Source organism: Bufo bufo, chromosome 9 (genome assembly GCF_905171765.1).
Source record: "Bufo bufo chromosome 9, aBufBuf1.1, whole genome shotgun sequence".
In the NCBI taxonomy this organism is placed as follows: domain Eukaryota; kingdom Metazoa; phylum Chordata; class Amphibia; order Anura; family Bufonidae; genus Bufo; species Bufo bufo.
Window position 1 is genome coordinate 189,608,425 of NC_053397.1, and position 27,176 is coordinate 189,635,600.

The window sequence follows — 27,176 nt, forward strand, 5'->3', positions numbered from 1 at the left end:
GAGCATGTCTTTGTGTTCTTCCACTGACTCACAGTCAGGCCTCTTTCACACGGGCGTGTGCGCCCCGTTGCTGTATTGCAGACCGCATTTGCGGATCCGCAATACACGGGTGCTGTTCCGTGGGCATTCCGCATCATGGATGCGGACCCATTCACTTGAATGGGTCCGCAAATCCGGAGATGCGGAATGGTGCGGAACGGAACCCTATGGAAGCACTGCAGAGTGCTTCCGTGGGGTTTCGTCCCGTACTTCCGTTCCTCAAAAAGATAGAACATGTCCTATCTTTTTGCGGAACGGCTGGATTGCGTACCCATTCAAGTGACAGGTCCCTCCTGCCCCATTCAAGTCCCCTCCTGCCCCACGGACTGTGCTCGTGCAATGCAGGCCGCAGCACGACCACGGGGTGCACACTCCCGTGTGAAAGAGGCCTCAATGGAAAATCACTGATGTGTAATGAACACATTAAAATCAATGGGTAGGTGTGCTGTCTGTGAAGAACATGAACAGCACACGTTCGTGATTTACTGATGTGTGAAAGAGGCCTAATAGCATAAATTTGTACCAAATTTGTGGAAATGTACTAAGACTGGTGTTACCTTTCACTTAAAGGGGTTGTCTAAGGCCCCTTTCACACGGGCGCGTATTCCGTGCGGATGCGATGCGTGAGTTGAACGCATTGCACCCGCACTGAATCCCGACCCATTCATTTCTATGGGGCTGTGCACACGAGCTGTGATTTTCACGCATCACTTGTGCGTTGCGTGAAAATCGCAGCATGCTCCTCTTTGTGCGTTTTTCACGTAACGCAGGCCCCATAGAAATGAATGGGGTTGCGTGAAAATCGCAAGCATCCGCAAGCAAGTGCGGATGCGGTGCGATTTTCACGCACGGTTGCTAGGAGAAGATCGGGATGGGGACCCGATCATTATTATTTTACCTTATAACATGGTTATAAGGGAAAATAATCGCATTCTGAATACAGAATGCATAGTAAAACAGCGCTGGAGGGGTTAAAAAATAAAAATAAAAAATTAAACTCACCTTAATCCACTTGCTCGCGCAGCCGGGATCTCTTCTGTCTCCTTCTTTGCTGATTGCAGGAAAAGGACCTGTGGTGACGTCCCTCCGGTCATCACATGGTCCGTCACATGATCTTTTACCATGGTGATGGATCATGTGATGGACCATGTGATGACCGGAGTAACGTCACCACAGGTCCTTTTCCTGCAATCAGCAAAGAAGGAGACAGAAGAGATGCCGGCTGCGCGAGCAAGTGGATTAAGGTTAGTTTATTTTACTATGCATTCTGTATTCAGAATGCGATTATTTTCCCTTATAACCATGTTATAAGGGAAAATAATACAATCTACAGAACACCGATCCCAAGCCCGAACTTCTGTGAAGAAGTTCGGGTTTGGGTACCAAACATGCGCGATTTTTTCACGCGAGTGCAAAACGCATTACAATGTTTTGCACTCGCGCGAAAAAATTGTGCATGTTCCCGCAACGCACCCGCACCTTTTCCCGCAACGCCCGTGTGAAAGAGGCCTGAGTTATAATTTTATTATACTAAACTGCTGTAGGGCTGGTGAAATAATAAAATAACTTACCTCACCTTCACCAGCCTCTCCGATCCTGCATAGGTCGCTCCATCCTCATCTCTGGGCTAAAGCCAGTGATGTACTGTAGCTGCAGCAGCAGTGACGTCTCGTGAGCCGCTGCGGCGAATCACTGGCTTCAGCGGGAAAAGAAAGGAGCAGCATTGCTGGATCGGAGGGGTCGGTTAATGTGATGTAAGTTATTTTACATGCCCTGCAGCAGATTGGTACTTTGACAGCAATTGTAACTTTAACAACTTCTTTAATGACCGATCCCGGAGAAGAATAATCCTGGAGCATCTTCGGGGGTTCAATGTATCAGAAAATGAAATCTACGCCAGCAGGGGCGTCAGGTGTAATGGACGTCAATTTTCTGATGCACATATAAGTAATTGGCTCAGACTCTGGGTGACCGGCTCACGGCCTTATGTGAAAATGTTGCGGGGGGTGGAAAAAGTTGTAAATTTGGCGCAATACGGTTAATGTGCAACCTTTGACTAGAGAGTCGGAAAATGCACCACATTTATTACAGAGGATGCGGTTGGATGATAACAATTGGTCACTTTTTAAAGGGGTTGTCCTGCTTTTATTAAGTGATGACTAGAGTTGAGCGAATCGAACCCAACGCGGCAGACTTCAATCCGAATTTCAGGATAAATTCGATTTGCCGCAAAGCCGAATTTTCTCGTGCTTCGTGGTAGCGAATCGATTTAACCTGAAATAGTGTAAAAAGCAAAAAAAAAAATTGTACTTACCTCCTCCATTTGCTCACAACGGGCCAGCCGCCGCCATCTTAATTCAAGATCTCGGCCGAAATCCCGTGCATCTCGGGACGCGCGAGATTTCGCGCCAGATCTTCAAGCAAGGTGGCGGCGGACGGCCCGCCGCGAGCAAATGGAGGTGGTGAGTATGACCTAATTTTTTTTCTGTTAACTTTACACTGTATTATAACTCTCAAATGCATACATGATCGCGGCATCTGACGGGTACAATGATGGGGAGCGGCGCTATCGCAGTTCCCTGTCATTCCACCCACTACTTACAAAGAAATGCGCTTTGTGACTAAGTAATTCCTCACTGAGCTAATTTTTTTGTAAAATTCGGAGAAACAGCCGAATCGAATTTTCCAAAACTTTGCTCATCCTCTGGAAAGGCCATCACTAGCTGATCGGCAGGGGTCTGACGCCCCACACCCTCACAAACTGCTCCGGCGCCAGCAGTCCACAGCTGGTAACTGCAGCACTGCTCCCGCTCACTTCACTCAGTGGACGGATCTTGTTACTATATGGTTCTGGTGACAACTTTCGGCGCCAGAGCTACACCTGAACAGCTGATTGGCGGGGGTGCCGAAACCCTGCATATCAGCTAGTGATTGCCCAACCTGAGGACAGGCCATTACTTAGTAAAAGCTGGACAACCCTTTTAAATTTATGGCACCTACCGGTTGGCTTTCTTTGCGCCAATGTTTTGTCTTCATTTTCGCACACATTGGCATATCTTAAAGGGCTTCTGTCACCCCACTAAACAGTTTTTTTGGCTAATTATAATCCCTATACTGCGATTTATGCATACATACTGTAAGGCTACATTCACACGTCAGTATTTTTCTATAATCCGATTTTCTGTCCGTTTTTTGCGGATCCGTTGTTCCTGAAAATGTTTCCGTATGTCATCCGTATGTCATCCGTTTTTTGCGGATCCGCAAAAAACGGAAACATGTATAAATTTCAATAAGCAAATAAAGTTGTTTGGATTTCTTTAAAAAAAAAAAAAAAAAATTAAATGTAATTTCCAGGAACGGATTCCGTATAAAACGGATGACATACGGAATGACATCCGTATGTCATCCGTTTTTTGCGGATCCATTGACTTTGTATTGTACCAGGATCCGATTTTTCAGGAAAAGAATAGGACATGTTTTATATTTAAACGGACATGCGGAACGGAACAACGGAAACGGACAGCACACATTGTGCTGTCCGTTTTTTTCCAGGACCCATTGAAAATGAATGGGTCCAGATCTGGTCCAGATCTGTTCCAGAAAAAACGGAACAGATCAGGAAAGAAAAATGACGTGTGAATGGACCCTTATTAATCATTTTGGTTCAGCAGATTATGTTAAAAACGTACTTTTAAAATATGCAAATTACCTCTCTACCAGCAAGTAGGGCGGCTACTTGCTGGTAGCAGCCGCATCCTCCTTTCATAAAGACGCCCCCTCCGCATGCTGATTGACAGGGCCAGCGGACGGGATCTTTCTCTGCTGGCCCTGTTTGCATTCAAAATCTGGTGCCTGCGCCGTACCTGTCTTCAGTCGGCGCAGGCGCACTGAGAGGCGGACGCTCCTTCGGCCACTCCATCCTCAATGCGCCTGTGCCGTTGACGTCACATCTACACCCGGCGCAGGCGCATTGAGGAAGGAGCGGCCGAGCGAGCGCTCCTCCTCTCAGTGCGCCTGCGCCGACTGAAGACAGGTACGGCGCAGGCGCCAGATTTTGAATGCAAACAGGGCCAGCAGAGAACGATCCCGTCCGCTGGCCCTGTCAATCAACATGAGGAGGGGGCGTCTTTAGGATAGGAGGATGCGGCTGCTACCAGCAAGTAGCCGCCCTACTTGCTGGTAGCAAGGTAATTTGCATATTTTAAAAGTACGTTTTTAACAGAATCTGCTGAAGCAAAATGATTAATTACAGTATGTATGCATAAATCGCAGTATAGGGATTATAATTAACCCCAAAAAAAAAAAACTGTTTAGTGGGGTGACAGAAGCCCTTTAAAGGGAATGTTTCATCAGAAAATTACCTCGTGTTTAACATATTTTTAGAGAATTGGTGGTAATTTTTAATTTTCCATGTCATAAAAAAAAAAAAATCCTGAGGTTTTCGCACTGGCCTCTAGACCTAATAATAGGCGCTACTTCTTGGTCTGTCTGTACAGATAACTTTACTGCAGTTATCTGCTTATCATCACAGTGAGGATTACAATGACAGACACCATCTCTATATAGATAACACTGGATCCACCATTCACAGCAAGTGATATCACAGCTTAGCTACTCCCTCCTGACCTCTGCACAGGTCACAGAGCATGCCTAGAAAGCTCTCCCATAGAAATCAATGAGGTCCCCTCCTGTCTATTGTGTCCAGGGCCCATGATGGCTGCCGTAAAGCAGTTCTCTAAATGCTGTTAACAACAGCGCAGGCGAGATGGCCGCCCCCATCATCATGTTCAAAAAACAGAATGAAAAAATCTGCAATCAGAAAATAAAAACAGATTAGAAACAAGGATATGTGTTGCTATCTGGCTTTTCTGTCACCAGATACATCGCAATAAAACTGTGTCACCTGAGACGTGCGCTTGACAGTTGAACGTCATGGTCTTGGTCCCATCTTCTGCATTCTTGAAAAAAATTAATGTTTTATAATATGCAAATTAGTCCCTAGGTGCAACAAAGGCAGTGCCGCTGCTCCAAGAGGTTCTGCTCACTGCCCTTCATGCCCCGCCCCCCCACCACTGACTGACAGGTGCAGGCAGTGAAGACGCATTGTACAGGGATGAAGTGCCTGGCGATCTCCATCCCCATACTGCGCGTGCGCTAAACAAGCTACCGCGAGACTTTAGGGCCAGGGCAGCGAGCAGAGCCTCTTGGAACAACTGCATTGCCCTCATTGCTCCTACGGGCTCATTTGCATATTGCAAAACACCAATTTTCTCAAGGACGCAGGCACCTAGGAAGATGGAACCAAGACCATGATCTTCTACTGTCAAACGCACGTCTCAGGTAAGACAAGGTGCACGCCAATAAAGGGCATCTGTCAGCAGTTTTGTACCTGACACTGGCTGACCTGTTACATGTGCACTTGGCAGCTGAAGACATCTGTGTTGGTGCCATGTTCATATGTGCCCGCATTGCTGAGAAACATGATGTTTTATTATATGCAAATGAGTGTCTAGGAGCAATGGGGGCGTTACCATTACACCTGGAGGCTCTTCTCTCTCCGCAACTGCCGTGCCCTTGATTGACAAGGCCAGGTGTGATGACGTTTTCACTGCCTGGTCCTGTCAATCAAAGTGCAGGGGGTGCGGCAGTTGCAGAGAGAGCAGAGCCTCTAGGTGTAATGACAACGCCCCCGTTGCTCCTAGAGGCTCATTTGTATATATTAAAACATCATTTTTTTTCAGCAATTTTGTCACATATGAAGATGGGACCAACACAGATGCCTTCAGCTGCCAAGTGCACATGTAACAGGTCAGCCAGTGTCATAGGTACAAATCTGCCCCCCCCCCCCCCTCCCTCTTCTAGGCACCAAAATACACAATAAATTTGCAGCACAGCAGGAGTTTTTTGGTGCACTTTGCGGTCAATCCCCCTCCTGGCGCCTTACTACGGACTACACTTTGGGCCCATTTACACGACGGCTCAGTGCATCTAGTTCTATAGACTGGGGGTCTCCAACCTGTGGCAACTCCAAGCATGCTGGGAGTTGTAGTTTCCCCACAGCTGAAGCACCAGGGCACCTGCACATGGGATGTGAAATACCGCTGGAAATTCAGTTACTGCAGCAAAAGCGCATGAATTACATGGGTTTTGCTGTGCAAAAGGCTGTGGAAGTCGAGGGTAAAAGCCGCGCCACGTGTGAACCCACCCTTAGGTTATGGTAACAAAACAAACATAAAGGATACATGTTGTTTCTACATTTTATATCAAAATAAGTGTCCCCTGCGGATGACGCCATTTATGTGGGAATAAAAAGGAAAACACATGCAAGGTCACAAGTTCCATGACAACCGATGTGCCCTGTTCCATCTGAACACGAGGCGCCATGGACGGCCTAGGGCAGCTGCTGACGCACTAAGCAGGCCCTAGCGCCGCCGCGCTCCGTTGCCTAGGAGACCGTTCACCAGCCGGGAGCTCGTTGCTAGAGCAACCGAGTCCTTTCCTCCCCTCAACATCTCCGCCCACCTTTGCGTGACGTCACTGCCCGTGGTTACGCGCCTCGCGCCTGCGCGCCGAGGCTTGGTGGGCGTGGCTAGAATTGTGCGCTTGGAAGCTTCAGCCGGAGGGATATAGAAGACGCACCGACCGGAAGTGCTGCTGAGAGAGACCTGTTTCCGGAGGGGAAAGCGTTCAGTGGGACTCTCCGGGGGGTTGGTTGTCAGGGGGACAAGGGGGGGTTTGAAGGCCCGGGACCCCATCCTCACAGGCGGTGGGGGGGGCCCGGAAAAGATGGCTGACTCACGACCGCTTCGATATTGAGCCTGTGTGGAGAGTCCGAAGCAGAAAGCCCCGGTGGAGGATGAGCCTGCTGTGTGCGCAGTATCTCCGGTGAGGAGCAGAGCCCGGGGACGGTCTGTGTGGGCAGGAGGAATGGCTTCCCCGTGTGTTCACACCATGTGGTGCTCTGTGCTGGGCAGCTGCGGTAGATCCCCTCTGAGGTAGTCTGTGTGACACTACATATGGTAGGGTATGCAGGTCACCTCACGTGGCCTGTGCTGGTCACTAGAGGGTGATGTGGAGGTGTCTGATGGTTGTGCGGTGGTGGTGGTGTCTGATGGTTGTGCGGTGGTGGTGGTGTCTGATGGTTGTGCGGCGGTGGTGTCTTGATGGTTGTGCGGTGGTGGTGTCTGATGGTTGTGCGGTGGTGGTGTCTGATGGTTGTGCGGTGGTGGTGGTGTCTGATGGTTGTGCGGTGGTGGTGGTGTCTGATGGTTGTGCGGTGGTGGTGGTGTCTGATGGTTGTGCGGTGGTGGTGGTGTCTGATGGTTGTGCGGTGGTGGTGGTGTCTGATGGTTGTGCGGTGGTGGTGGTGTCTGATGGTTGTGCGGTGGTGGTGGTGTCTGATGGTTGTGCGGTGGTGGTGGTGTCTGATGGTTGTGCGGTGGTGGTGGTGTCTGATGGTTGTGCGGTGGTGGTGGTGTCTGATGGTTGTGCGGTGGTGGTGGTGTCTGATGGTTGTGCGGTGGTGGTGGTGTCTGATGGTTGTGCGGTGGTGGTGGTGTCTGATGGTTGTGCGGTGGTGGTGGTGTCTGATGGTTGTGCGGTGGTGGTGGTGTCTGATGGTTGTGCGGTGGTGGTGGTGTCTGATGGTTGTGCGGTGGTGGTGGTGTCTGATGGTTGTGCGGTGGTGGTGGTGTCTGATGGTTGTGCGGTGGTGGTGGTGTCTGATGGTTGTGCGGTGGTGGTGGTGTCTGATGGTTGTGTACTGTGATGTTTGGCGTGTAGTGTGGCGATGGCATCCTGGTCACCCTATGTTATATGCTTGCTATCTATAATGGGCACTGCTTATCTCCTGTGCTTGCAGGTCATGTCCTCTGTTGGGCACCTGTTTTTGTTGTATATGCTGATTGCCTCTTTATGATCATTTTTACCGCGCCCCATGAGTGGCTGTGTGTCCCACTCCCTATTTGACACATTCTGTCAGTAGTGACCCCATGTGGGTGTGCTGGTCGCCTGCTGTAGTAGTGTTTACTGATAAGCCCATATTATGTGTTCTAGTTACTGCTGTACTACACACTGTATGTAGTAGTGTATACAGGTCACCCAGTGTCGTGTGTACTGGTCAGTACCAGTAACATCTCCGTGTGATCACGCTTGATTCATCTCCACTGCGTCCCCCTATGGATGACTATGGTCAGTAGTCATTCCATGTGCTGGGTGCTCATCTCCCAGTAGGACCCCAGCTGTTAAATATCTATGGGATTTATTTTTATATGAAGTCTCCTTTTTTTTTTTTTTTTTTTTATAAAGATTATGAACACCTGCTGGGGAATTTTTTTTTACGATTGCATTATACTTCTTTTGGGCAAATTGTTTCCAATTTGGACAATTTTCTGAAGTTTTTGTGAGCAACTTGACAGCTCAGTGTGAAACTGCCCTCGAAGGTGTCCATAGCCTTTTAAAAGGGTTGTCTCACTTCAGCAAAGGACATTTATTATGAAAGTTAATACCAGGCACTTACTAATGTACTGTGATTGTCCATGTTGCTTCCTTCCCTGGCTCTATTCATTTTTCCATCACATTATATGTGCACACTATAAGAAAAAGCACCAGACTCTCTAGTGGCCAGGACTGCACATAGGCACGCATGCGCAGCAGCTCCCGTTCCAGCCACCTAGAATCTGTGCTGCATATTTGCAGAAGTGAGACCACCTTTTTAACGTGCATTGTGATTGTTGCACCCCATGTTACTTTCCATCCGTTCGCACTTTGGGCAGTCATAATATTTCTACTAGGAAGTATTACTTCTGCATGAGGTTTCAGTCTACTTCACAGTGGCTCAGCTGGTACCATGACAGATGTGGATAGTGGAGGTTGTGCACGATCTGCCGTCTGCAGTTCTTCTTTGCTGTGACTTTGTGTGCTGCAGTCTTGTCTATCATCTGTAATCACAACCTCTAGCAGATCTTGCTTGTCGCTGTCATATGCAGCATTGTATTAGCAGGTTCTGCAGGCATCGACAGCTTGAGGTGCCAGAATATGATTCTGTGGAGGAGCCTTATGATTGGCAGCATCGGTGGCAATGGATCCAATCCAGTTGGGATAAAGCAGGGAAACCTTTCTCAAAGTTATCATTGGGAACAACATTATATTACTCTAAAATAAATTTTATATATATATATATATATATATATATATATATATATATATATATTAACCGATCCATGTTTAAAGGGGTAGTCTCCTCTGGATAGATCATCAGCATCTGATTGGCACGGGTCTGACACCCGGGACCCCTGCCGATCAGCTGTTTGAGAGGGCAGTTTAAAAAACCTGAAGAACCCCTTTTAAAGGGGTTACTTCATCTGAAGCAATGGGGGCGTATCGCTAGGATGTGCCCCCATTGTCTGATAGGTGCGTGTCCCGCGGCTAGGATCAGCACCTATCTCCTAAACAGAGCAGCAAAATTGGTAGAGGGCACACTACGACTATTTCCGTCGGGCCCATAGAATTGAATGGGAGCGGTGGCCAGTCATGCACCGTGTGCGCTCCCATTCACTTCTGTTTGCCGCATGCTTGGTGGTGACAGGACCAGAGTCTCACAGCGACCACTTTGGCAGGCTCCGTTTTTGATGTAGCAGCATTAAATGACCTATCAGACGATGGGGGCATATCCTAGCAATATGCCCCCATTGTCTCAGATGAGACAACCCCTTTAATACAAAGCCCTTACTAATGTATTGTGATTGTCCATATTGCCTCCTTCTTTTTTCCATCACATTATACACTGCTCGAAGGGTTACGGCCACCGCTGCAGCGGAGATACCAGGCAGCCAGGACAGGAGCTACTCCACTTGCGTGGCCATGTTCAGTCCCACAGTCCTGGCCACCAGAAAGGCTGCGCCTTTTCCTATATTGTGCAAGCACGACCGCTACTGATGGATTGCAGGGTGGTCGTAACCTCTGGATACGAGCAGTGTATAATGTGTTGGAAAAATGAATCAAGCCAGCAAAGGAGGCAATGTGGAGAATCACAATACATTAGTAAGTGCCTTGTGTTAACTTTCTCTACGTGATAAATACCATTTGCTAAAATGAGACAACCCCTTTAAATCATCTTGCCACTCCGGTGCCGATGACACGCTGTACATCCACATGTCTGCTGCAGCCAGTCAGGCCTCGGTGGGGATCCTAGTTTGTATGACAGAAGACTATTGAGGCCTGTGACTGGCTGCAGTGGTTATGTAGATGTATGGCATGTCATCGCGCCACACTGACAGGGAACATTGGTGCTGAGGTGGCAGGGACTTTAATCGGTGACTAATGTTAGGTTTAAACGAGTTCTCTGGGCTTTACTTAAATTCTTTCTGTCAACTAACCTGTGGAAGGAAGGAACTTCCATCTATCCTTCCATCGCGCAGCCACTTCTGCGATCCTGTGACTACTAGAAGAGCTGTGGGCTCTTCCACTGAAGTCCCGACTGAACCTGTGTCTCCATGTTGGGTACATGTATGTTTTGCAGCTGAACAAGAAGACAAAGGAGCACATCCCTTTTGGACTTCGGTGGAAGAGGCCACGTCTAGTCCGGCAGATGCGGCTGCTTGACGGAAGAGTAGTGCTGAGAAGTCTCTTCCGCAGGATGGCTGATTTTAGAGAATTTAGGTAAAGCCCAGAGAACTCCCTTCAAATTTTATAGCACTTCCCGCAATCCGTTTCATATCTCAGGGTCCGGCTACACAGCGATATATGTCGCAGAAAAGTCACGCAAATTTATTGGTAATGATTGTCAATGGTGTCACAGTGCGATATGACGTGACAGTCAAAAATAAAATACGACATGGATGGGTTCTCAGGCGGCAAAACCGCTGCGTGCGGCCGCTTTCACCCGAGCAACTTTTTTTTTCCTTTTAGCTGCGATGCGTCGGGTGAACTCGTAGCATCCAGACTGAATCCTGACCCATTCATTCCAATGGGTCTGTGCACATTTTTCACCCATCATTTCTGTGTACAGGAAAAATCACATCATGTTCTATATTGTACGTTTTTCACTCAGCCCTGGTGAATGGGGCTTGCGTTGAAAACAGAAAGCATCCGCATTCAATGTGTTTTTTACTGATGGCTGCTAGATGTAGATTAATATTCTTTAGCTTTACCTCGGGTACATTACAAATGCAATCCGGATGGGAAGAAAACGCACACACTGAACACTGATTTGCAGAAAAACGTATTCAACTTGCCTGCAAAACCATCCGTTTTTTCCTCCACAGATCCTGACACAATCCGTATCACTTGTGTGAAAGAGGCTTAGGCTGTTTTCACATCTGCGCTGCGAACTCTGGCAGTCTGTTCCGGCGGAGGAGCACACTGACGGAGTTCACCGTATCCGGCATAGCCGGATCCCTTTTCACTGTAGTGGGATCTGGCGGTAATCTGGCCGCTTTCTGGCATATATGCCGACTTTCACATGTCGTACGTAGCATTTTTTTTGTCCGGCTGAAAGCAGACATGTACACCAGATACAGTGCCAGTGTTCACAACGCAGATATGAACTCCGCCTTAATAAAGTAGCCGCAAAGTAAATGGCATTAGACAGGTAGCCTAACGGGGGTGGGGGGTTGGGATTCAAGGATTTTCTTATTGATAGACTCAATATAGGCCATCAATATCTCATCGGCGGGGTTCCAACTCCCTGCACCCCTACCGATTGTTGGTTTCACGGTAGCTCTGGCGCTGGAAATTCGCAGCTCTGTCCATTGTGGGTGGAGCTGGTTACAGGTGACTTCCTGCATTAGAACTACAGTGAAACAGCTGATCGGCAGGGGTGAGGGCTGTCGGGCCCCCACCAATATCTGATAGGATATTGAGGATAGGCCACTAATAACAAAATCCTGGAAACATCCTCTTTTATTAGGCTCTGTTCACACGACCAGATCTTTGGCCTGCATCAGATCCACACTTTTTTTGCGGATCGGATGTGGACCATTCATTTCCATGGGGAAGCAAAAAAATGTGGACAGCACACCATGTAGCGTCTGCATCTGTATGTCCATTTCACAGCCCCGCAAAAAAGATAGAACTTGTCTGATTTGTGGATATGAGTAGATATACAATGGGTCTGCAAAAAAGACTGCAAAATACGTACGGTTGTGTGAATGCGCCCTTATTACACCTGCGTGAGTTCTGTCACTCGCTATATAACGATTATCTGCACTATAATTGCACCGTGTAAAGGCGTTTGATCATTTACCATAAGTCTCACAATGTCTCGTAACTATCTGTGGGGAAATGGGTTATTGGCGGGGGGGGGGGGGCACGACAAAGTTTCTAGAAGCATTTATGCCCTACAGTTAATCTAGCTATAAGATCACATGTGGGATATGAAAACCGCCAGTAATAGACATCTGTTGCTTTCATATGCCGCTAACATCTGATTATGAAATTTGCTTAAAGGAGCGTGAAATCAGAATTGCATGTTTCCGTATGAAAACTCGAGTGATTTGTACCTGAGTATTTTTGGAGCCTGGTTAATGTTTAACACGGCGTGTAGGCTTGTTATACACTGTAGAAGGAGCCATTAAATGTGAACACGGCCGTACTGCTCTGGGTTACATGACTACGTGGTGGCCCCGATCCGTTCTGTAAAATGCTGGTCTTAGTAAATGAACCCCCTTTTTGTCTCTTTAAAAAAATTATTTTTTTTTATTTATTTGTCAATTTTTTTTATTTTTGTTTTCCAAAAAACACAGCGGACAGATGTTATGTTTTGGGCAGTAGGTAATTAAAGGGGTTTTCCATGATTTTAATACTAATGACCTATGCTCTGAATAGGTCATCAGTATTGGATCCGTGGGGGTCCGACACCCGGGACCCCCGCCGATCAGCTGTTTGAGAATGGAGCGGCGCTCTTTGAACTTTCCCTAGGCCAAGTGATGACCTATTCATTGGTCACGTGGCCTAGGAGCAGCTCGGCCCCATTGAAGTGAATGGGCTGAGTGCGATACAAAGCATAGCTGCTATACAATGGACGGCGCTGTGCTTGGTGAGCTGAGAGCAGGCTGCAGCACTCGCAGGAACGCTGGTGCCTTCTCAAACAGCTGATCAGTGGGGGTCCTGGGTGTCGGACCCCAGCAATCAGATACTGACAACTAGGGATCGACCAATTATCGGGGTTGCCGATATAATCGGCCGATATTCATGATTTTCAAAGTTATCAATATCTGCATCTAACCTTGGCGATAATGCGTCCAGTGCGCTATCACAGAACATGAGCGCGTTACATAGGCTACTTTCACACTTGCGGCAGAGGATTCCGGCAGGCAGTTCAGACGCAAACGGATGGCATTTGTCAGACTGACGCGGATCGTTCTGACAAATGCATTGAAATACTGGATCCGGTATTTATTTTTTCCACAGATTTAAAGGTCTGCACATGCGCGGACCGGAAGAACGGAACTGTCCACGGACGCGTGCATGAGGCTTAATAGAGCTCTATCAGGGTAAATAGGACAAGGGATGAAAATATCCCAGGTTCTAGACCCTGAGGCTACTTTCACACTTGCGGCAGACTGATCCGGCAAAACGTATGCCAACTGATGGCATTTGAAAGACTGATCAGGATGCTGATCAGTCTTAAAAATGCCTGATCAGTCAGAAAAATGCATTAAAATGCCGGATCCGTCTTTCCGTTGTCATCCGGCATTTATTTCTTTTTCACTTTTTTTTTTTTTTTTTTTTTTTTTTTTTTTCGGTCTGTGCATGCGCAGACCGGTGGGACGGATCCGGCATTCCGGTAAAGGCTGCTGACGCCCTGCTCTAGCTAATTTGCATCACCCCCGCTTCCCCTTCTGCAAGCTGGTGCAAAAAAAAAAATCACATTGATAAGCCCAACAAATACGGTATTTAAAAAAAAAAAAAGTTAGCCGTGAAACTAATCCATACGAAAAACGGCTAAACTGAACAGGCAAAAGTGGATAGGATTCAGGTGCAATACCACATGCAGCCTGTGGGCAGGTAGGGCGCTGTTCCTAAGACATGGTAGTCTTGCTTTTTCTAATCTTGGATAACTCTCAAGTATTCCTGATCTACTGATATAAGATCTATCCATAGGCGCCTGTGTAGATATCCCGTCCTCTGCAGTCAGTCCTCGAGGTCAGGGCTGCACGCAGTATTTCAGTTCAGCTTTATCTGCGCTTTGCTATAATTTACAGCAGGGCCAGGTGTTACTTAGTCGTAGTCGGTATCTATGTTTTCCATAGCAGAAATTCAGTGGTGAGACTACAACTCCCAACATGTCCTATCAGAATGTGGGAGCTGTAGTTTCACCACATTTGGGGAGACACAGGTTGCTGGCCTCTTCTAGGAAAAAAAGCGCATGTTCTCAAGAATTTCTGCAAAAATTTCAATGGGAATCCGTGCACTGGTGCCACGGATTTGAAATCTGTGCTGCGGAAAAATTAGAATTGGCATACCAGATATTGGGGCAGATTCTGCTTGGAAACTGTAATAGGCACACATGTAACTGACCTGCAGACCCGTTGCAGTTCACGCTGTAAGGCCTAATTCGCACAACCGTATTTTTGGTTCATGACCGATCCACATTTTTTGCAGATCGCACCTGGACCTGTTAAATTCTATGGGGCCTGCAAAAAAGGAAAGCGATGCACACGGACGTCATCCGTGTGCTGTCCACATCCGTGTGGCCAGGCCGCACGTTATAGAACCTGTCCTATTCTTGTCCATTTGGCAGACAAAAATGGGCTTTTTTTTTTTTTTTTTTTGCAGTGGGTCCCGCAAAAATGTGTGTAATGCGCACAGACCGCATCTGTATTTTGCAGATCTACGACTTGCCGACTGCAAAACAGATCCCTTTGTGTACAGGAGACCTTAGGGCTCGTGCATACAAACATATTTTCTTTCCATGTCCATTCCAAAAAAATTTATTAAATTTTTTTTACGGACAGTATGCAGAACCATTAATTTCAAAGGGTCCGCAAAAAAATTAGAAGTTACTCCGTGTGCATTCCGTATGTCTGCTCTGGAAAGAATAGAATATGTCCTATTATTGTCCGCATTTCTATTAGGGGCCAGCTGTTCCGTTCCGCGAAATACAGAATGCACACGGACGTCATCCGTATTTATTGCTCACCTCAAAATGCATACGGTCGTGTGCATGAGCCCTAAGACTAATTTCACAGCTTGTGCGGTCTGGAAAACCTGTTCCGTGTCATGGCTGCATTTCTTTCTCCTCTAACTTGAACTCACAGCATCGTAAGGATCCACGATACTGAGAGTTAGTGCCCGACCGAGGATCTACGGTTTGTGCTGTACTCGCTCCGGCGTCAGAAGTCAATATGATGCTGTGAGTTTCGGTCAGAGGAGCCAGTGTGGTTCCCAGAATGAAACCCCTGTGTGAAAACTGGCCTAAAAGTGTATGTTCACACAAGGGGAATTTCCAACGCAGATTTTGCCGTGTCATGGCAAAAGGTGAAATCCGAGGTTGAGATCCCCCAGCGTCAATTGACATCCTGCAAGTCTGTCACCTACTTTGGACATATTAAACCGTTATCACTGTCCTGTAGGGGACGTAAAGAGTTAACAGATTGTACCTTTCTTTGTGATTTCTGTATCTTTGATGTTGAATAAACAAAGTTTGAAGATATATGCAAATGAGCTGCAAGTGCCCGGGGGCGTTCCTCTCCGAAAGTGCCCGTGTTCTCCTCCGTTATCGCTCCTTCCATGTTTCAATGTAAAAGGCCTCTTTCACACGACCGTTTTTATTTTTTTATGTTTATAGGCCATTTTTTGCGTTCCATGTATTGTCTGTATACGGAACCTTTCATTTCAATGGTTCCGCAAAAAAAAAAAAACGGAATGTACTCCCTATGCATTCCATTTTCCGTTCCGTTAAAAGATAGAACATGTCCTGTTATTGCCCGCAAATTACGTTCAGTGTCTCTATTCAAGTCAATGGGTCTGCAAAAAAAACGGAACACATATGGAAATGCATCCGTATGTCTTCTGTATCCGTTCTGTTTTTGCAGAACCATCTATTGAAAATGTTATGCCCAGCACAATTTTTTCTATGTAATTACTGTATACTGTACATGGCATACGGAAAAGCAGAGCAGAAATGGAACATAGCGGGGGAAAAAAAACGGAACAACGGATCTGTGAAAAACGGACTGCAAAACACTGAAAAAGTCTTGTGAAAGAGACCTAAGGGTACTTTCACACTAGCGTTTTTCTTTTCCGGTATTAAGTTCCGTCACAGGGGCTTAATACTGGAAAAAAAAGTTTTATCCTAATGCATTCTGAATGGAGAGCATTTTGTTCAGTATGCATCAGTTCAGTCCCTCTTACGTTTTTTTGGCTGGAGAAAATACCGCAGCATGCTGTATTTGTCTCTCCGGCCAAAAATCCTGAACGCTTGCCGGAATGCTGGACTAGTGTTTCCGGAAAAATGGATCCGGTTTTCCGGTCTGCACATGCGTAGACCTTTAAAAATGCAAAAAAATAAATAAATACCGGATCCATTTTTCCGGATGACACCTGGGAGACGGACCCGGTATTTCAATGCATTTGACAGACGAATCTGGATCCGTCTGACAAATGCCATCTGTTTGCGTCCGGATTGCCGGAACTGCCTGACGAAATCCTCTGCCGCAAGTGTGAAAGTGCCCGAAGACTGACCAGTGTCCTTATATCATGGGCTCTCTGAAATCTCGCGGCAGCTCGCGTCAGTGCCAGGCCTGGGCATGTGCTGTACACTGCCCACTGTGGGCAGCTGCATCGGTAAACTAGTAAGGCCCCCGGGCACTTGCAGCTCATTTGCATATACACTGCGTGCAGAATTATTAGGCAAATGAGTATTTTGACCACATCATCCTCTTTATGCATGTTGTCTTACTCCAAGCTGTATAGGCTCGAAAGCCTACTACCAATTAAGCATATTAGGTGATGTGCATCTCTGTAATGAGAAGGGGTGTGGTCTAATGACATCAACACCCTATATTAGGTGTGTATAATTATTAGGCAACTTCCTTTCCTTTGGCAAAATGGGTCAAAAGAAGGACTTGACAGGCTCAGAAAAGTCAAAAATAGTGAGATATCTTGCAGAGGGATGCAGCACTCTTAAAATTGCAAAGCTTCTGAAGCGTGATCATCGAACAATCAAGCGTTTCATTCAAAATAGTCAACAGGGTCGCAAGAAGCGTGTGGAAAAACCAAGGCGCAAAATAACTGCCCATGAACTGAGAAAAGTCAAGCGTGCAGCTGCCAAGATGCCACTTGCCACCAGTTTGGCCATATTTCAGAGCTGCAACATCACTGGAGTGCCCAAAAGCACAAGGTGTGCAATACTCAGAGACATGGCCAAGGTAAGAAAGGCTGAAAGACGACCACCACTGAACAAGACACACAAGCTGAAACGTCAAGACTGGGCCAAGAAATATCTCAAGACTGATTTTTCTAAGGTTTTATGGACTGATGAAATGAGAGTGAGTCTTGATGGGCCAGATGGATGGGCCCGTGGCTGGATTGGTAAAGGGCAGAGAGCTCCAGTCCGACTCAGACGCCAGCAAGGTGGAGGTGGAGTACTGGTTTGGGCTGGTATCATCAAAGATGAGCTTGTGGGGCCTTTTCGGGTTGAGGATGGAGTCAAGCTCAACTCCCAGTCCTACTGCCAGTTTCTGGAAGACACCTTCTTCAAGCAGTGGTACAGGAAGAAGTCTGCATCCTTCAAGAAAAACATGATTTTCATGCAGGACAATGCTCCATCACACGCGTCCAAGTACTCCACAGCGTGGCTGGCAAGAAAGGGTATAAAAGAAGAAAATCTAATGACATGGCCTCCTTGTTCACCTGATCTGAACCCCATTGAGAACCTGTGGTCCATCATCAAATGTGAGATTTACAAGGAGGGAAAACAGTACACCTCTCTGAACAGTGTCTGGGAGGCTGTGGTTGCTGCTGCACGCAATGTTGATGGTGAACAGATCAAAACACTGACAGAATCCATGGATGGCAGGCTTTTGAGTGTCCTTGCAAAGAAAGGTGGCTATATTGGTCACTGATTTATTTATTTTTTTATTTATTTTTTTTTGAATGTCAGAAATGTATATTTGTGAATGTTGAGATGTTATATTGGTTTCACTGGTAAAAATAAATAATTGAAATGGGTATATATTTGTTTTTTGTTAAGTTGCCTAATAATTATGCACAGTAATAGTCACCTGCACACACAGATATCCCCCTAAAATAGCTAAAACTAAAAACAAACTAAAAACTACTTCCAAAAATATTCAGCTTTGATATTAATGAGTTTTTTGGGTTCATTGAGAACATGGTTGTTGTTCAATAATAAAATTTATCCTCAAAAATACAACTTGCCTAATAATTCTGCACTCCCTGTATCTTCAAACTTTGTTTAGTCAACATCAAAGATGCAGAAATCACAAAGAAAGGTACGATCTGTTAACTCTTTATGTCCCCTACAGGACAGTGATAACTGTTTATTGTGTCCAAAGTAGGTGACAGACTCCCTTTAAAATCCACACCGCAGATCAATGGGCCGGTACCGTAAAACACTGCAGATTTCCCACATGCCGTTCTGATGCGAAAAGTCCAGAGCGTTTACTCGGTGTGTGGCCGCGCGGGGGGGGAGTTTTCCAGTGTCTTATGCTGAGCGCAGGGACGTAAACCGAACTAAAAGCGGGATTCTTGCAGTTTAATGCGAATGTAAAATCATCCGAACAGTGAAGTCCTTGTAGAAAAGTCTAGGTGCAGGGTGTGTCGCCGTACTGCGACATGACTTGCCTTCCTTAGGTGTGTCCCGGAGCTGTAAGTAGTGCTCCTGTCACCTGCTTTCCGTGTATAGTGAGCGGTGACGGATCACACTTCTGACATGTCTCTGCCTCCAGTGCTTTCACCGCACTCGCTGGAGATTGCAGCGCTCTACTTGATCTTGATGCGCTCTGATCTCTTGTACAGTTACCTCCGGCTGCGTCTTTGTGTAGAGAGCGCCTGCGATACGTAGGCTTTATTATGTATATCCCCTCATAATGTATGGTGTATTCTGGCCGAACGCCTTCGCCTTGCCCTATCGTGTGAGTCACAGTGAGAAATTGATATTCGCCTGCATATCGGGTGCTTCAGCGTTCCCCGCCAGACACGTTAGGCCAGGTTCACCGATTAGTTTTACGTTTTTTTTGATCCATCAGAAAAACAAAGTTTAAAAAATAAATAAAATAAAATTATTTTGAGAGCATTTGTTGAGCTAATTTTGCAGCCATTTTCGTCAGCTCCGCCTGAGATACGTTATTCTTGACCGGAGAAGAAATTCTGTGAGGATGATTTTTTCTACCATCAACAACACATCTCTGATGGTTTGTTCACATCACCGTTATGGATTCCGTTATTGTTTTCCGTTATAACGGAAAATAACAGAATCCATAAGACGGAAGCCTTCAAGAGGCATTCCGTTTTGATCCGTCGTAATAGAGGTCTATGGGCATTGGGCAGCAGAACGGATCCGTCCTGGTTGGACTGCATAATGGAAACCAGGACGGATCCGTTACGCTGCCCATAGACTTGTATTATGAAGGATCAAAACGGAATGCCTCTTGAAGGCTTCCGTTTTATGGATTCCGTTATTTTCCGTTATAACGGAAAACAATGACTAAATCGGTAACGGTGATGTGAACAAGCCCTGACAGAACTGGCAAAAACTGATGCAAAATGAGCACAACGGATGCCCAAATATTATATTTTTTCTTTTTTTCTATTCTAACCGATCAGGAGAACGGAAGAATAAACGGTAATTTGAACCCAGCCTTACCGGGGTCTTTTATACTTTCGGCCAGTAAGACATCCCGATGTCTCTTGGATCCCAAAGAAATAAACGCAATCAGCTCACCGCCTTTGTTAGGCTACTTTCACACTTGCGGCAGTGTGATCCGGCGGGCAGTTCCATCGTCGGAACTGCCCGCCGGATCCGCTGATTTGGATGTGACTGAAAGCACTTGTGAGACGGATCCGGATGCGGATCCGTCTCACAAATGCATTGCAAGAATGGATCCGTCTCTCCGCTTGTCATGCGGACAGACGGATCCGTCTTGTATTTTTTTTCCACATTTTTACCGGTCTGTGCATGCGCAGTCCAGAAGGATGGAACCAGTATTCCGGTATTTTGAATGCACTAATACATTCCTATGGGGAAAAATGCCGGATCCGGCACTAAGGCTACTTTCACACTTGCCGCAGAGAGATCCGGCAAGCAGTTCCGTCGCCGGAACTGACTGCCGGATCAGGCAAAATGTATGCAAACTGATGGCATTAGGGCTCTTTCACACTTGCGTTGTCCGGATCCGGCGTGCACTCCATTTGCCGGAGGTGCCCGCCGGATCCGGAAAAACGCAAGTGAACTGAAAGCATTTGAAGATGGATCCGTCTTCAAAATGCTTTCAGTGTTACTATGGCACCCAGGACGCTATTAAAGTCCTGTCTGCCATAGTAGTAGTGGGGAGCGGGGAAGCAGTATACTTACAGTCCGTGCGGCTCCCGGGGCGCTCCAGAATGACGTCAGAGCGCCCCATGCGCATGGATGACGTGTCCATGCGATCACGTCATCCATGCGCGTGGGGCGCCCTGACGTCACTCTGGAGCGCCCCGGGAGCCGCACAGACGGTAAGTATACTGCTCCCCTGCTCCCCACTACACTTTACCATGGCTGCCAGGACTTTAGCGTCCTGGCAGCCATGGTAACCATTCAGAAAAAGCTAAACGTCGGATCCGGCAATGCGCCGAAAAAACGTTTAGCTTAAGGCCGGATCCGGATTAATGCCTTTCAATGGGCATTAATTCCGGATCCGGCCTTGCGGCAAGTGTTCAGGATTTTTGGCCGGAGCAAAAAGCGCAGCATGCTGCAGTATTTTCTCCAGCCAAAAAACGTTCCGGTCCGGAACTGAAGACATCCTGATGCATCCTGAACGGATTTCTCTCCATTCAGAATGCATTAGGATAAAACTGATCAGGATTCTTCCGGCATAGAGCTCCGACGACGGAACTCTATGCCGGAAGACAATAACACAGGTGTGAAAGAGCCCTTAGTAAGACTGATCAGGATCCTGATCAGTCGAAAAAATGCATTGAAATGCTGGATCCGTCTTTCCGGTGTCATCCGGCAAAACGGATCCGGCATTTATTTTTTTCACCTTTTTTTTTCGATCTGCGCATGCGCAGACCGGAAGGACGGATCCGGCACCAATACATTCCTATGGGAAAAAATGCCGGATCCGGCATTCGGGCATGTCTTCAGTTTTTTTCGTTGGAGATAAAACCGTAGCATGCTACGGTTTTATCTTTGGCCTAATCAGTCAAAACGACTGAACTGAAGACATCCTGATGCAAACTGAACGGATTACTCTCCATTCAGAATGCATTAGGATAAAACTGATCAGTTCTTTTCCGGTATTGAGCCCCTGTGACGGAACTCTATGCCGGAAAAGAAAAACGCTAGTGTGAAAGTGCCCTTAGTCCTCGGTGCACGGATCCTTAGGAGAAGCAAATACACTGTAGAAACAAAGTTAGTGGGACCAGTACTCCGGTCTTGAATAAAACCATGAATTTTTTATTTCAAATATTTTTTGAAAAGTCCAAAAATGGCACACAGCAGGACATCTCTCCACACCAGTCAACGCATTTCGGTCTGTACTTAGTCCTTACTCTGATTATTTGGAATAAGGACTGAGTACAGTTCGAAACGTGTTGACTGGTGTGGAGAGATGTCCTGCTCTGTGCCGTTTTTGGACTTCTTTTTTTTTAATTTATTTTTTAAAAGAAATATTTAAAATAAAAAATTCACAGTTTTATTCAAGACCTGAGTGCTGGACCCAGTACTTTGTTTCACCATGCACAGGTTGGTCTGTACCTTTTTAGGGCTCATGCACACGACCGTATATTGGTTGAATGACCAATTTGTTTCCATGGGGCTGCAAAGGATGCAGAGAGCACACCATACGTCCGTTCCGCGACCCCGCAAAAAGATAGAAGACGTCCTATTCATGTCCGTTTTGCAAACAAGGATAGGACTGTTCTATTGAAGTGAAAAAGAAAATGGCGGCACATACACATCCAAGATCCGTGGTGTATTGCAGATGTGCGATTTGTGGACCGCCAAACACGCGTGAGCCCTAATGGGTACATCTGCAGGTGAAACGGCAAATCCGCAGCCTTGTACAGTAGCCTTGTACAGTTTTTCTGGGTGCAGAATCCACTTCGGGATTCTTTGTGGTTTTTAAGGGTGCGTTTTTTTTTGTTTGTTTTTTCATTCATTCATTCATTCATTGATACAGTTTTAAGCCTCATGTAGACGTCCGTGGAACATGGTCCATGAGATACCGGACTGGCATTGCAGGCGCACACAGCGTCATGGCAACCAACCACTTCAACAGGAAGTACTGGATACAGATTCTGCTTCAAGAATCGGCACGTTACTTAATTCAATGGGGCTCAATTGCAAGCATTTTTTAATTGTAAGGGAGTCGGCTACAAAATCTACATAGACAAAACTCTGTGTGAACATACCCTTACGCTGCGGCATTTCGTTGCGGACTTTGCTCTTTGCAACGCTTAAAGGAATTTGCGCCAAACCATGGATTAAAAAAAAGAGAGAAGTCTGTCCTTAGAGCTACACGGCGACGTTTATTGTAATGACAGTGTCGTCCCCTCTTCTTTTTTTTTGGCAGCAATCCTAGGATAACCCCTTTTATCAGGTTTCTCCTGTAATAAAAAAGAAAGGCAGCCGTACCTGCACCTTTTCTTATGAGGTTTAACCCCGCCTCAACCACTGGGACTATGAGCTTATCGATTGGCTACCTGGTTTACTCGGAACTTGCCAAAGCAGCATAGTAATTATTATTTTTTTGATGTGTGTATTTTTTAAACCTTTTTATATCCAAAAATATTGCGTTAGCGTTTGTTCTGTATGCTGTGCTTTGTATCGTGTGGTATTCGCCTCCCCGGCTGTGCGGCCTGTAATGTGTCCGACGTCTGCCACGGTAATTGATTATCTAATGTGCTAACAGCAGCGTATGAAAAATCTATAATCTGCTTCCTCCCATACAGTCCATGGTCCCATGAGATGGTCGCTGACCAGCCTTCTGCATGGAGGCACGAGCCATGTGGATCTCTTATCAGTTTAACCCTTCTTTTTTTTTTTTTGTTCTCCTGGTTAGCTGCTGCCGTCTTTTCATCATACATGCGGATAAAACCTCACCGCTGATTCCTTCCATTCTACTAATGTTCATTTTAGTATTTCTGTTCTGTTCGAGGTCAGCGCTTGGTCACTTCTTTATAGACTCTGTCTGCAGCTTATCAATTTGGATGGTTTTTGACATTTTATTTCCTCTTGATTGTGTCCTCATGCACTCAGTATGAACTCGTGGTTCTCTTCATTTTTCTACCGCACATCTCCGGAACGGGGGCCCACGAAATGAGGGGAGAACAAGCTGTGCCTGTGCCTCCACCCTTCATTCACTCACTTTGTTTTTGGAAGTCTCATGGCAGTGAATGGAGAAGATGCTGTGCATGCACAATGTGCGCTCTCGGAGCTGGTGGGACCCACACCTATCTGACATTTATGGCGTGTCCTAGTGATATGCCACAAATGTCTCAGATGTGACAACCCCTTTAAGGGCACCACCAACAACCAGCTGAATGTTTTTCTGCATTTGTCAGAACTGTTATTAAAGGGCATCTGTCAGCAGGTTTGTCCCTATGAGACTGGCTGACCTGTTGCATGTGCCTCTGTGTTGGTCCCTTGTACATATGTGCCCACATTGCTGAGAAAAATGACGTTTTAATATATGCAAATGAACCTCTAGGAGCAACGGGGGCGTTGCCATTACACCTAGAGGCTCTGCTCTCCCTACAACTGCCGCGCCCTCTGCACTTTGACAAGACCGGACAGGCATGATCGCGTTTCGGCTTTATTGCGCACCACAAACAGTGAATCCGCGAATCGGACACCAACCGTGTGCACTCTGCTTCACGGTGACGAACCTTTGACTTCAATAGGTCCGAGATCCGCAAGATGCAGCGAAAATTAAAACATGTCCTATCTTTTGCGGAGCGGAGGAACAGCCCCGGAAGCCCTTCTGTGGTATTCCAGGTCTATGCCTCCACACTGCAGAAGATAGGACAAGTTTTATCTTTCGTGTGCGGTTCTCACTGCATGGCGGCTGTGGCTCAAAACGACTCATGGCTGCGCCATATGGCCATATCCTCAGGGTGGTTCGACATGAGCATTTTTTTTTGGAAGCAGTTTTTGAAGCCATGACCAGGATTTGAGTTAAAAAAAAATAAATAAAAAAAAAAGAGAAATTGTAACCTGAACCCTTAGGCCCCTTTCACACGGTCGAGTTTTCTGCGTGGGCGCAATGCGTGAGGGGAACGCATTGCACCCGCACTGAATCTGGACCCATTCACTACAATGGGGCTGTGCAGATGAGCGGTGATTTTCACTCATCACTTGTGCGTTGCATGGAAATCGCAGCATGTTCTATATTCTGCGTTTTTCACGCAGCGCAGGCCCCATAGAAATGAATGGGTCTGCGTGAAAATCACAAGCATCCGCAAGCAAGTGCGGATGCGGTGCGATTTTTCACGCATGTTTTCTAGGAGATGATAGGGATAAAGGCAACCCCGGACCCCATTAAAGTGTATTCACTGTATTATTTCCCCTTATAACATGGTTATAAGGGAAAATAATAGCATTCTTAATACAGAATGCTTAGTAAAATGTGGATTGAGGGGTTAAAAAAAATGAACTTGCCTCATCCACTTGATCGCGCAGCTGGCATCGCCTTCTTTCAGGACCTGCAAAAGGACCTTTGACGTGGTGAGCACGGTGACGTCAGCGGAGGCCCTACTGAATTAAGATAGGAGATTTCGTGGGGGTTCCGATCCGTGCCTATGTTCCTTATCTCCGTGATTGCGGACCCATTCAAGTGAATAGGTCCGCGATCCGTGACCCGGAATGCACACGGCCGCTGCCCGTGTACTGCGGACCTGCCGTATGTGGGCCGCAATACGGCCCTGGGGGACACACGGTTGTGTGCATGAGGCCTAAAGCTTGTATTACACGCGCAGACAATTGTGCAGATCATGGCATTAGTGATCACTTCTTCCCATACTGTGGAGGAGATTGCTGTATGTTAATATCTAGTCCACTGACAATCGCCTGGATGATCTGCACATCTAATTTCAGATTCTGCTTGTAACCATCAAAATCTCCACTATGCCGTTCCTTAAAGGGGACACTTCCATCGTATTTTTTAATCATAGTTGCAACCTACGGTATATGTAAATATTTTATATAATTATTTTTTTTATTTTTTTTAATGTAAGACAGGTGTAAGTCGCTCCATGTATTCTACTATCTGTCCAGAGTCTTTAACCTCCTCCCTGACTGGAATTTTAGTACCGCAGAGTATTTCATTTATAGGGTTTATCCTGAGTTATGGAAAATGTAGGCAAAGACAGGGACTGTAATACAAAATATGAACCCAATACCCGTTGGACTCCCGCTGCCGTCCCCAGCGCTGCTGCTGCTCTGCGGTCTTTGTTTACTTGGCTGTAGCAGTAACAAGCCTAACACACATGACTGCTGCAGCCAATTGTTGACCTTGGCATCCTCGTGCACTGAGGCTGGTGATTGGCTGCAGAGGTCACATGTATGTCACCGCTGCAGCCAGGAGGCAAGGACTGTTGGGAGGCAGAGAAGCGGAGGCGGGTGTCTCAGTGACGGGCTCTTTTGTTATGGTCGTGCAGTCCCTGCCTTTGCCCACGTTTTTCTTAACATTTAAAGGGGAATTCCAGCCTTTAAATATTGGTGACCTATCAGCATTTTTTTTGGTAGCCGGAGGCGGAAAGAACAGATAGCTATGACCCCCTCTAACACAAACAGGGCTAAACGGAAAGCCTTGCACTGAAATACTGATCCATCCCCTGTTCTAAATTGAATCTTCTTTCTTTCCTCCTTACAGGCAGGCCGAAGTCCTGAAAGCAGATATGACAGGTGAGCATGTTTTATGAGCCGTCTCCTTCTCATGTTACTTGCTTTTACAGTCACTGGTGCCTTTGTGATGGGGACACCACCCATTCCAGCTCCTTACCTCTTGTGTGGATATCTATAAATAAGAGTCATTCACTTTTGGGTCACTTACCTATCATGGGAAGTCTCAGGGACCCCTCCATGGAATACAGGCTCTGTTTTCTGCCTATAGCACATGCATGATAATGGCTCCCTATTCCTCCTCTAAAGGGGTTGTATAAGAATGGGGGTATTTTTGGCAAAACCCCTCTACCCACACCCCGCTTGACTAGACCGGTAAAAGTAAGCTTGCTTGCCTGCTTCCTGGTGCTGGTTCACCACTCCGTCTCCTCCAGGCCTGTGATGCTCCGCTTCACTCCCTCGCTGAGAACATCCAGTTTCGCTGTTAACGGCCCTCCTTACTCCATGACAAATGGTCACTTGACGCAAGGGTATCCGGTCACCGTCACGGCCACTGATTGGCTGCAGGTGGTGTCAAACCCAATGTTTTCAGCAAGTGGAGCATCGCAGGCCTGGAGGAGAAGGAGCGGGGAGCCAGCACAGGGAAGCAGGCAAGTAATCTTCCCTTTAGGCCTCTTTGACACAAGTGATTTTTCGGTCCAGGTGAGATGAGTGAAGCAAACGCATAGCATCCGGACTGATTCCTGGCCCATTCATTTCAATGGGTCTGTGCACATTACATTTTTCTGTGCATCATTTCTGCGTTCAGGAAAAAAAATCAAACCTGTTCTATATTCAGCATTTTTCACGCAGCTCTGGTTTCATACAAGTGAATAGGGCTTGCGTGTAAAACAGAAGGCATCTGGATGCAATGTGTTCTTCACTGATGGTTGCTAGTAGGGCTGAGCAAATTGGGTTTGGACTGCTGTATCCGAACCTGATTATTTTAAAAACTAAGTTAAGAACATCAGCTTAGAAAGAGATCAGCTCAATCCTACTGTAAAATGTAATACCTCCACGGAGGTCTTTCCGAAGTTTTAGCAAATATCGCGAGACTTACTTTGTCTCGCATCTAACACGTGTCACTTTG

General features: G+C 46.6%; 1 protein-coding gene across 9 annotated transcripts in view; it reads left to right on the forward strand.

Moving 5' to 3' along the window:
• The first annotated feature begins 6,715 nt into the window (after nucleotides 1-6,715).
• Nucleotides 6,716-27,176, forward strand: part of SMG7 (SMG7 nonsense mediated mRNA decay factor) — a 54,992-nt gene continuing 34,531 nt past the window's right edge. For 4 of the 9 annotated variants that reach the window (XM_040407306.1, XM_040407308.1, XM_040407307.1 and 1 more), the window contains exons 1-2: nucleotides 6,718-6,924; nucleotides 26,079-26,110. In XM_040407306.1, coding sequence (XP_040263240.1) covers nucleotides 6,896-6,924; nucleotides 26,079-26,110 — 61 coding nt within the window. In that variant the 5' untranslated portion in view covers nucleotides 6,718-6,895. Of the gene's footprint in view, nucleotides 6,925-26,078; nucleotides 26,111-27,176 lie in introns of all 9 variants that reach the window. The other 5 variants (XM_040407303.1, XM_040407304.1, XM_040407305.1 and 2 more) reach the window with 2 other exon arrangements.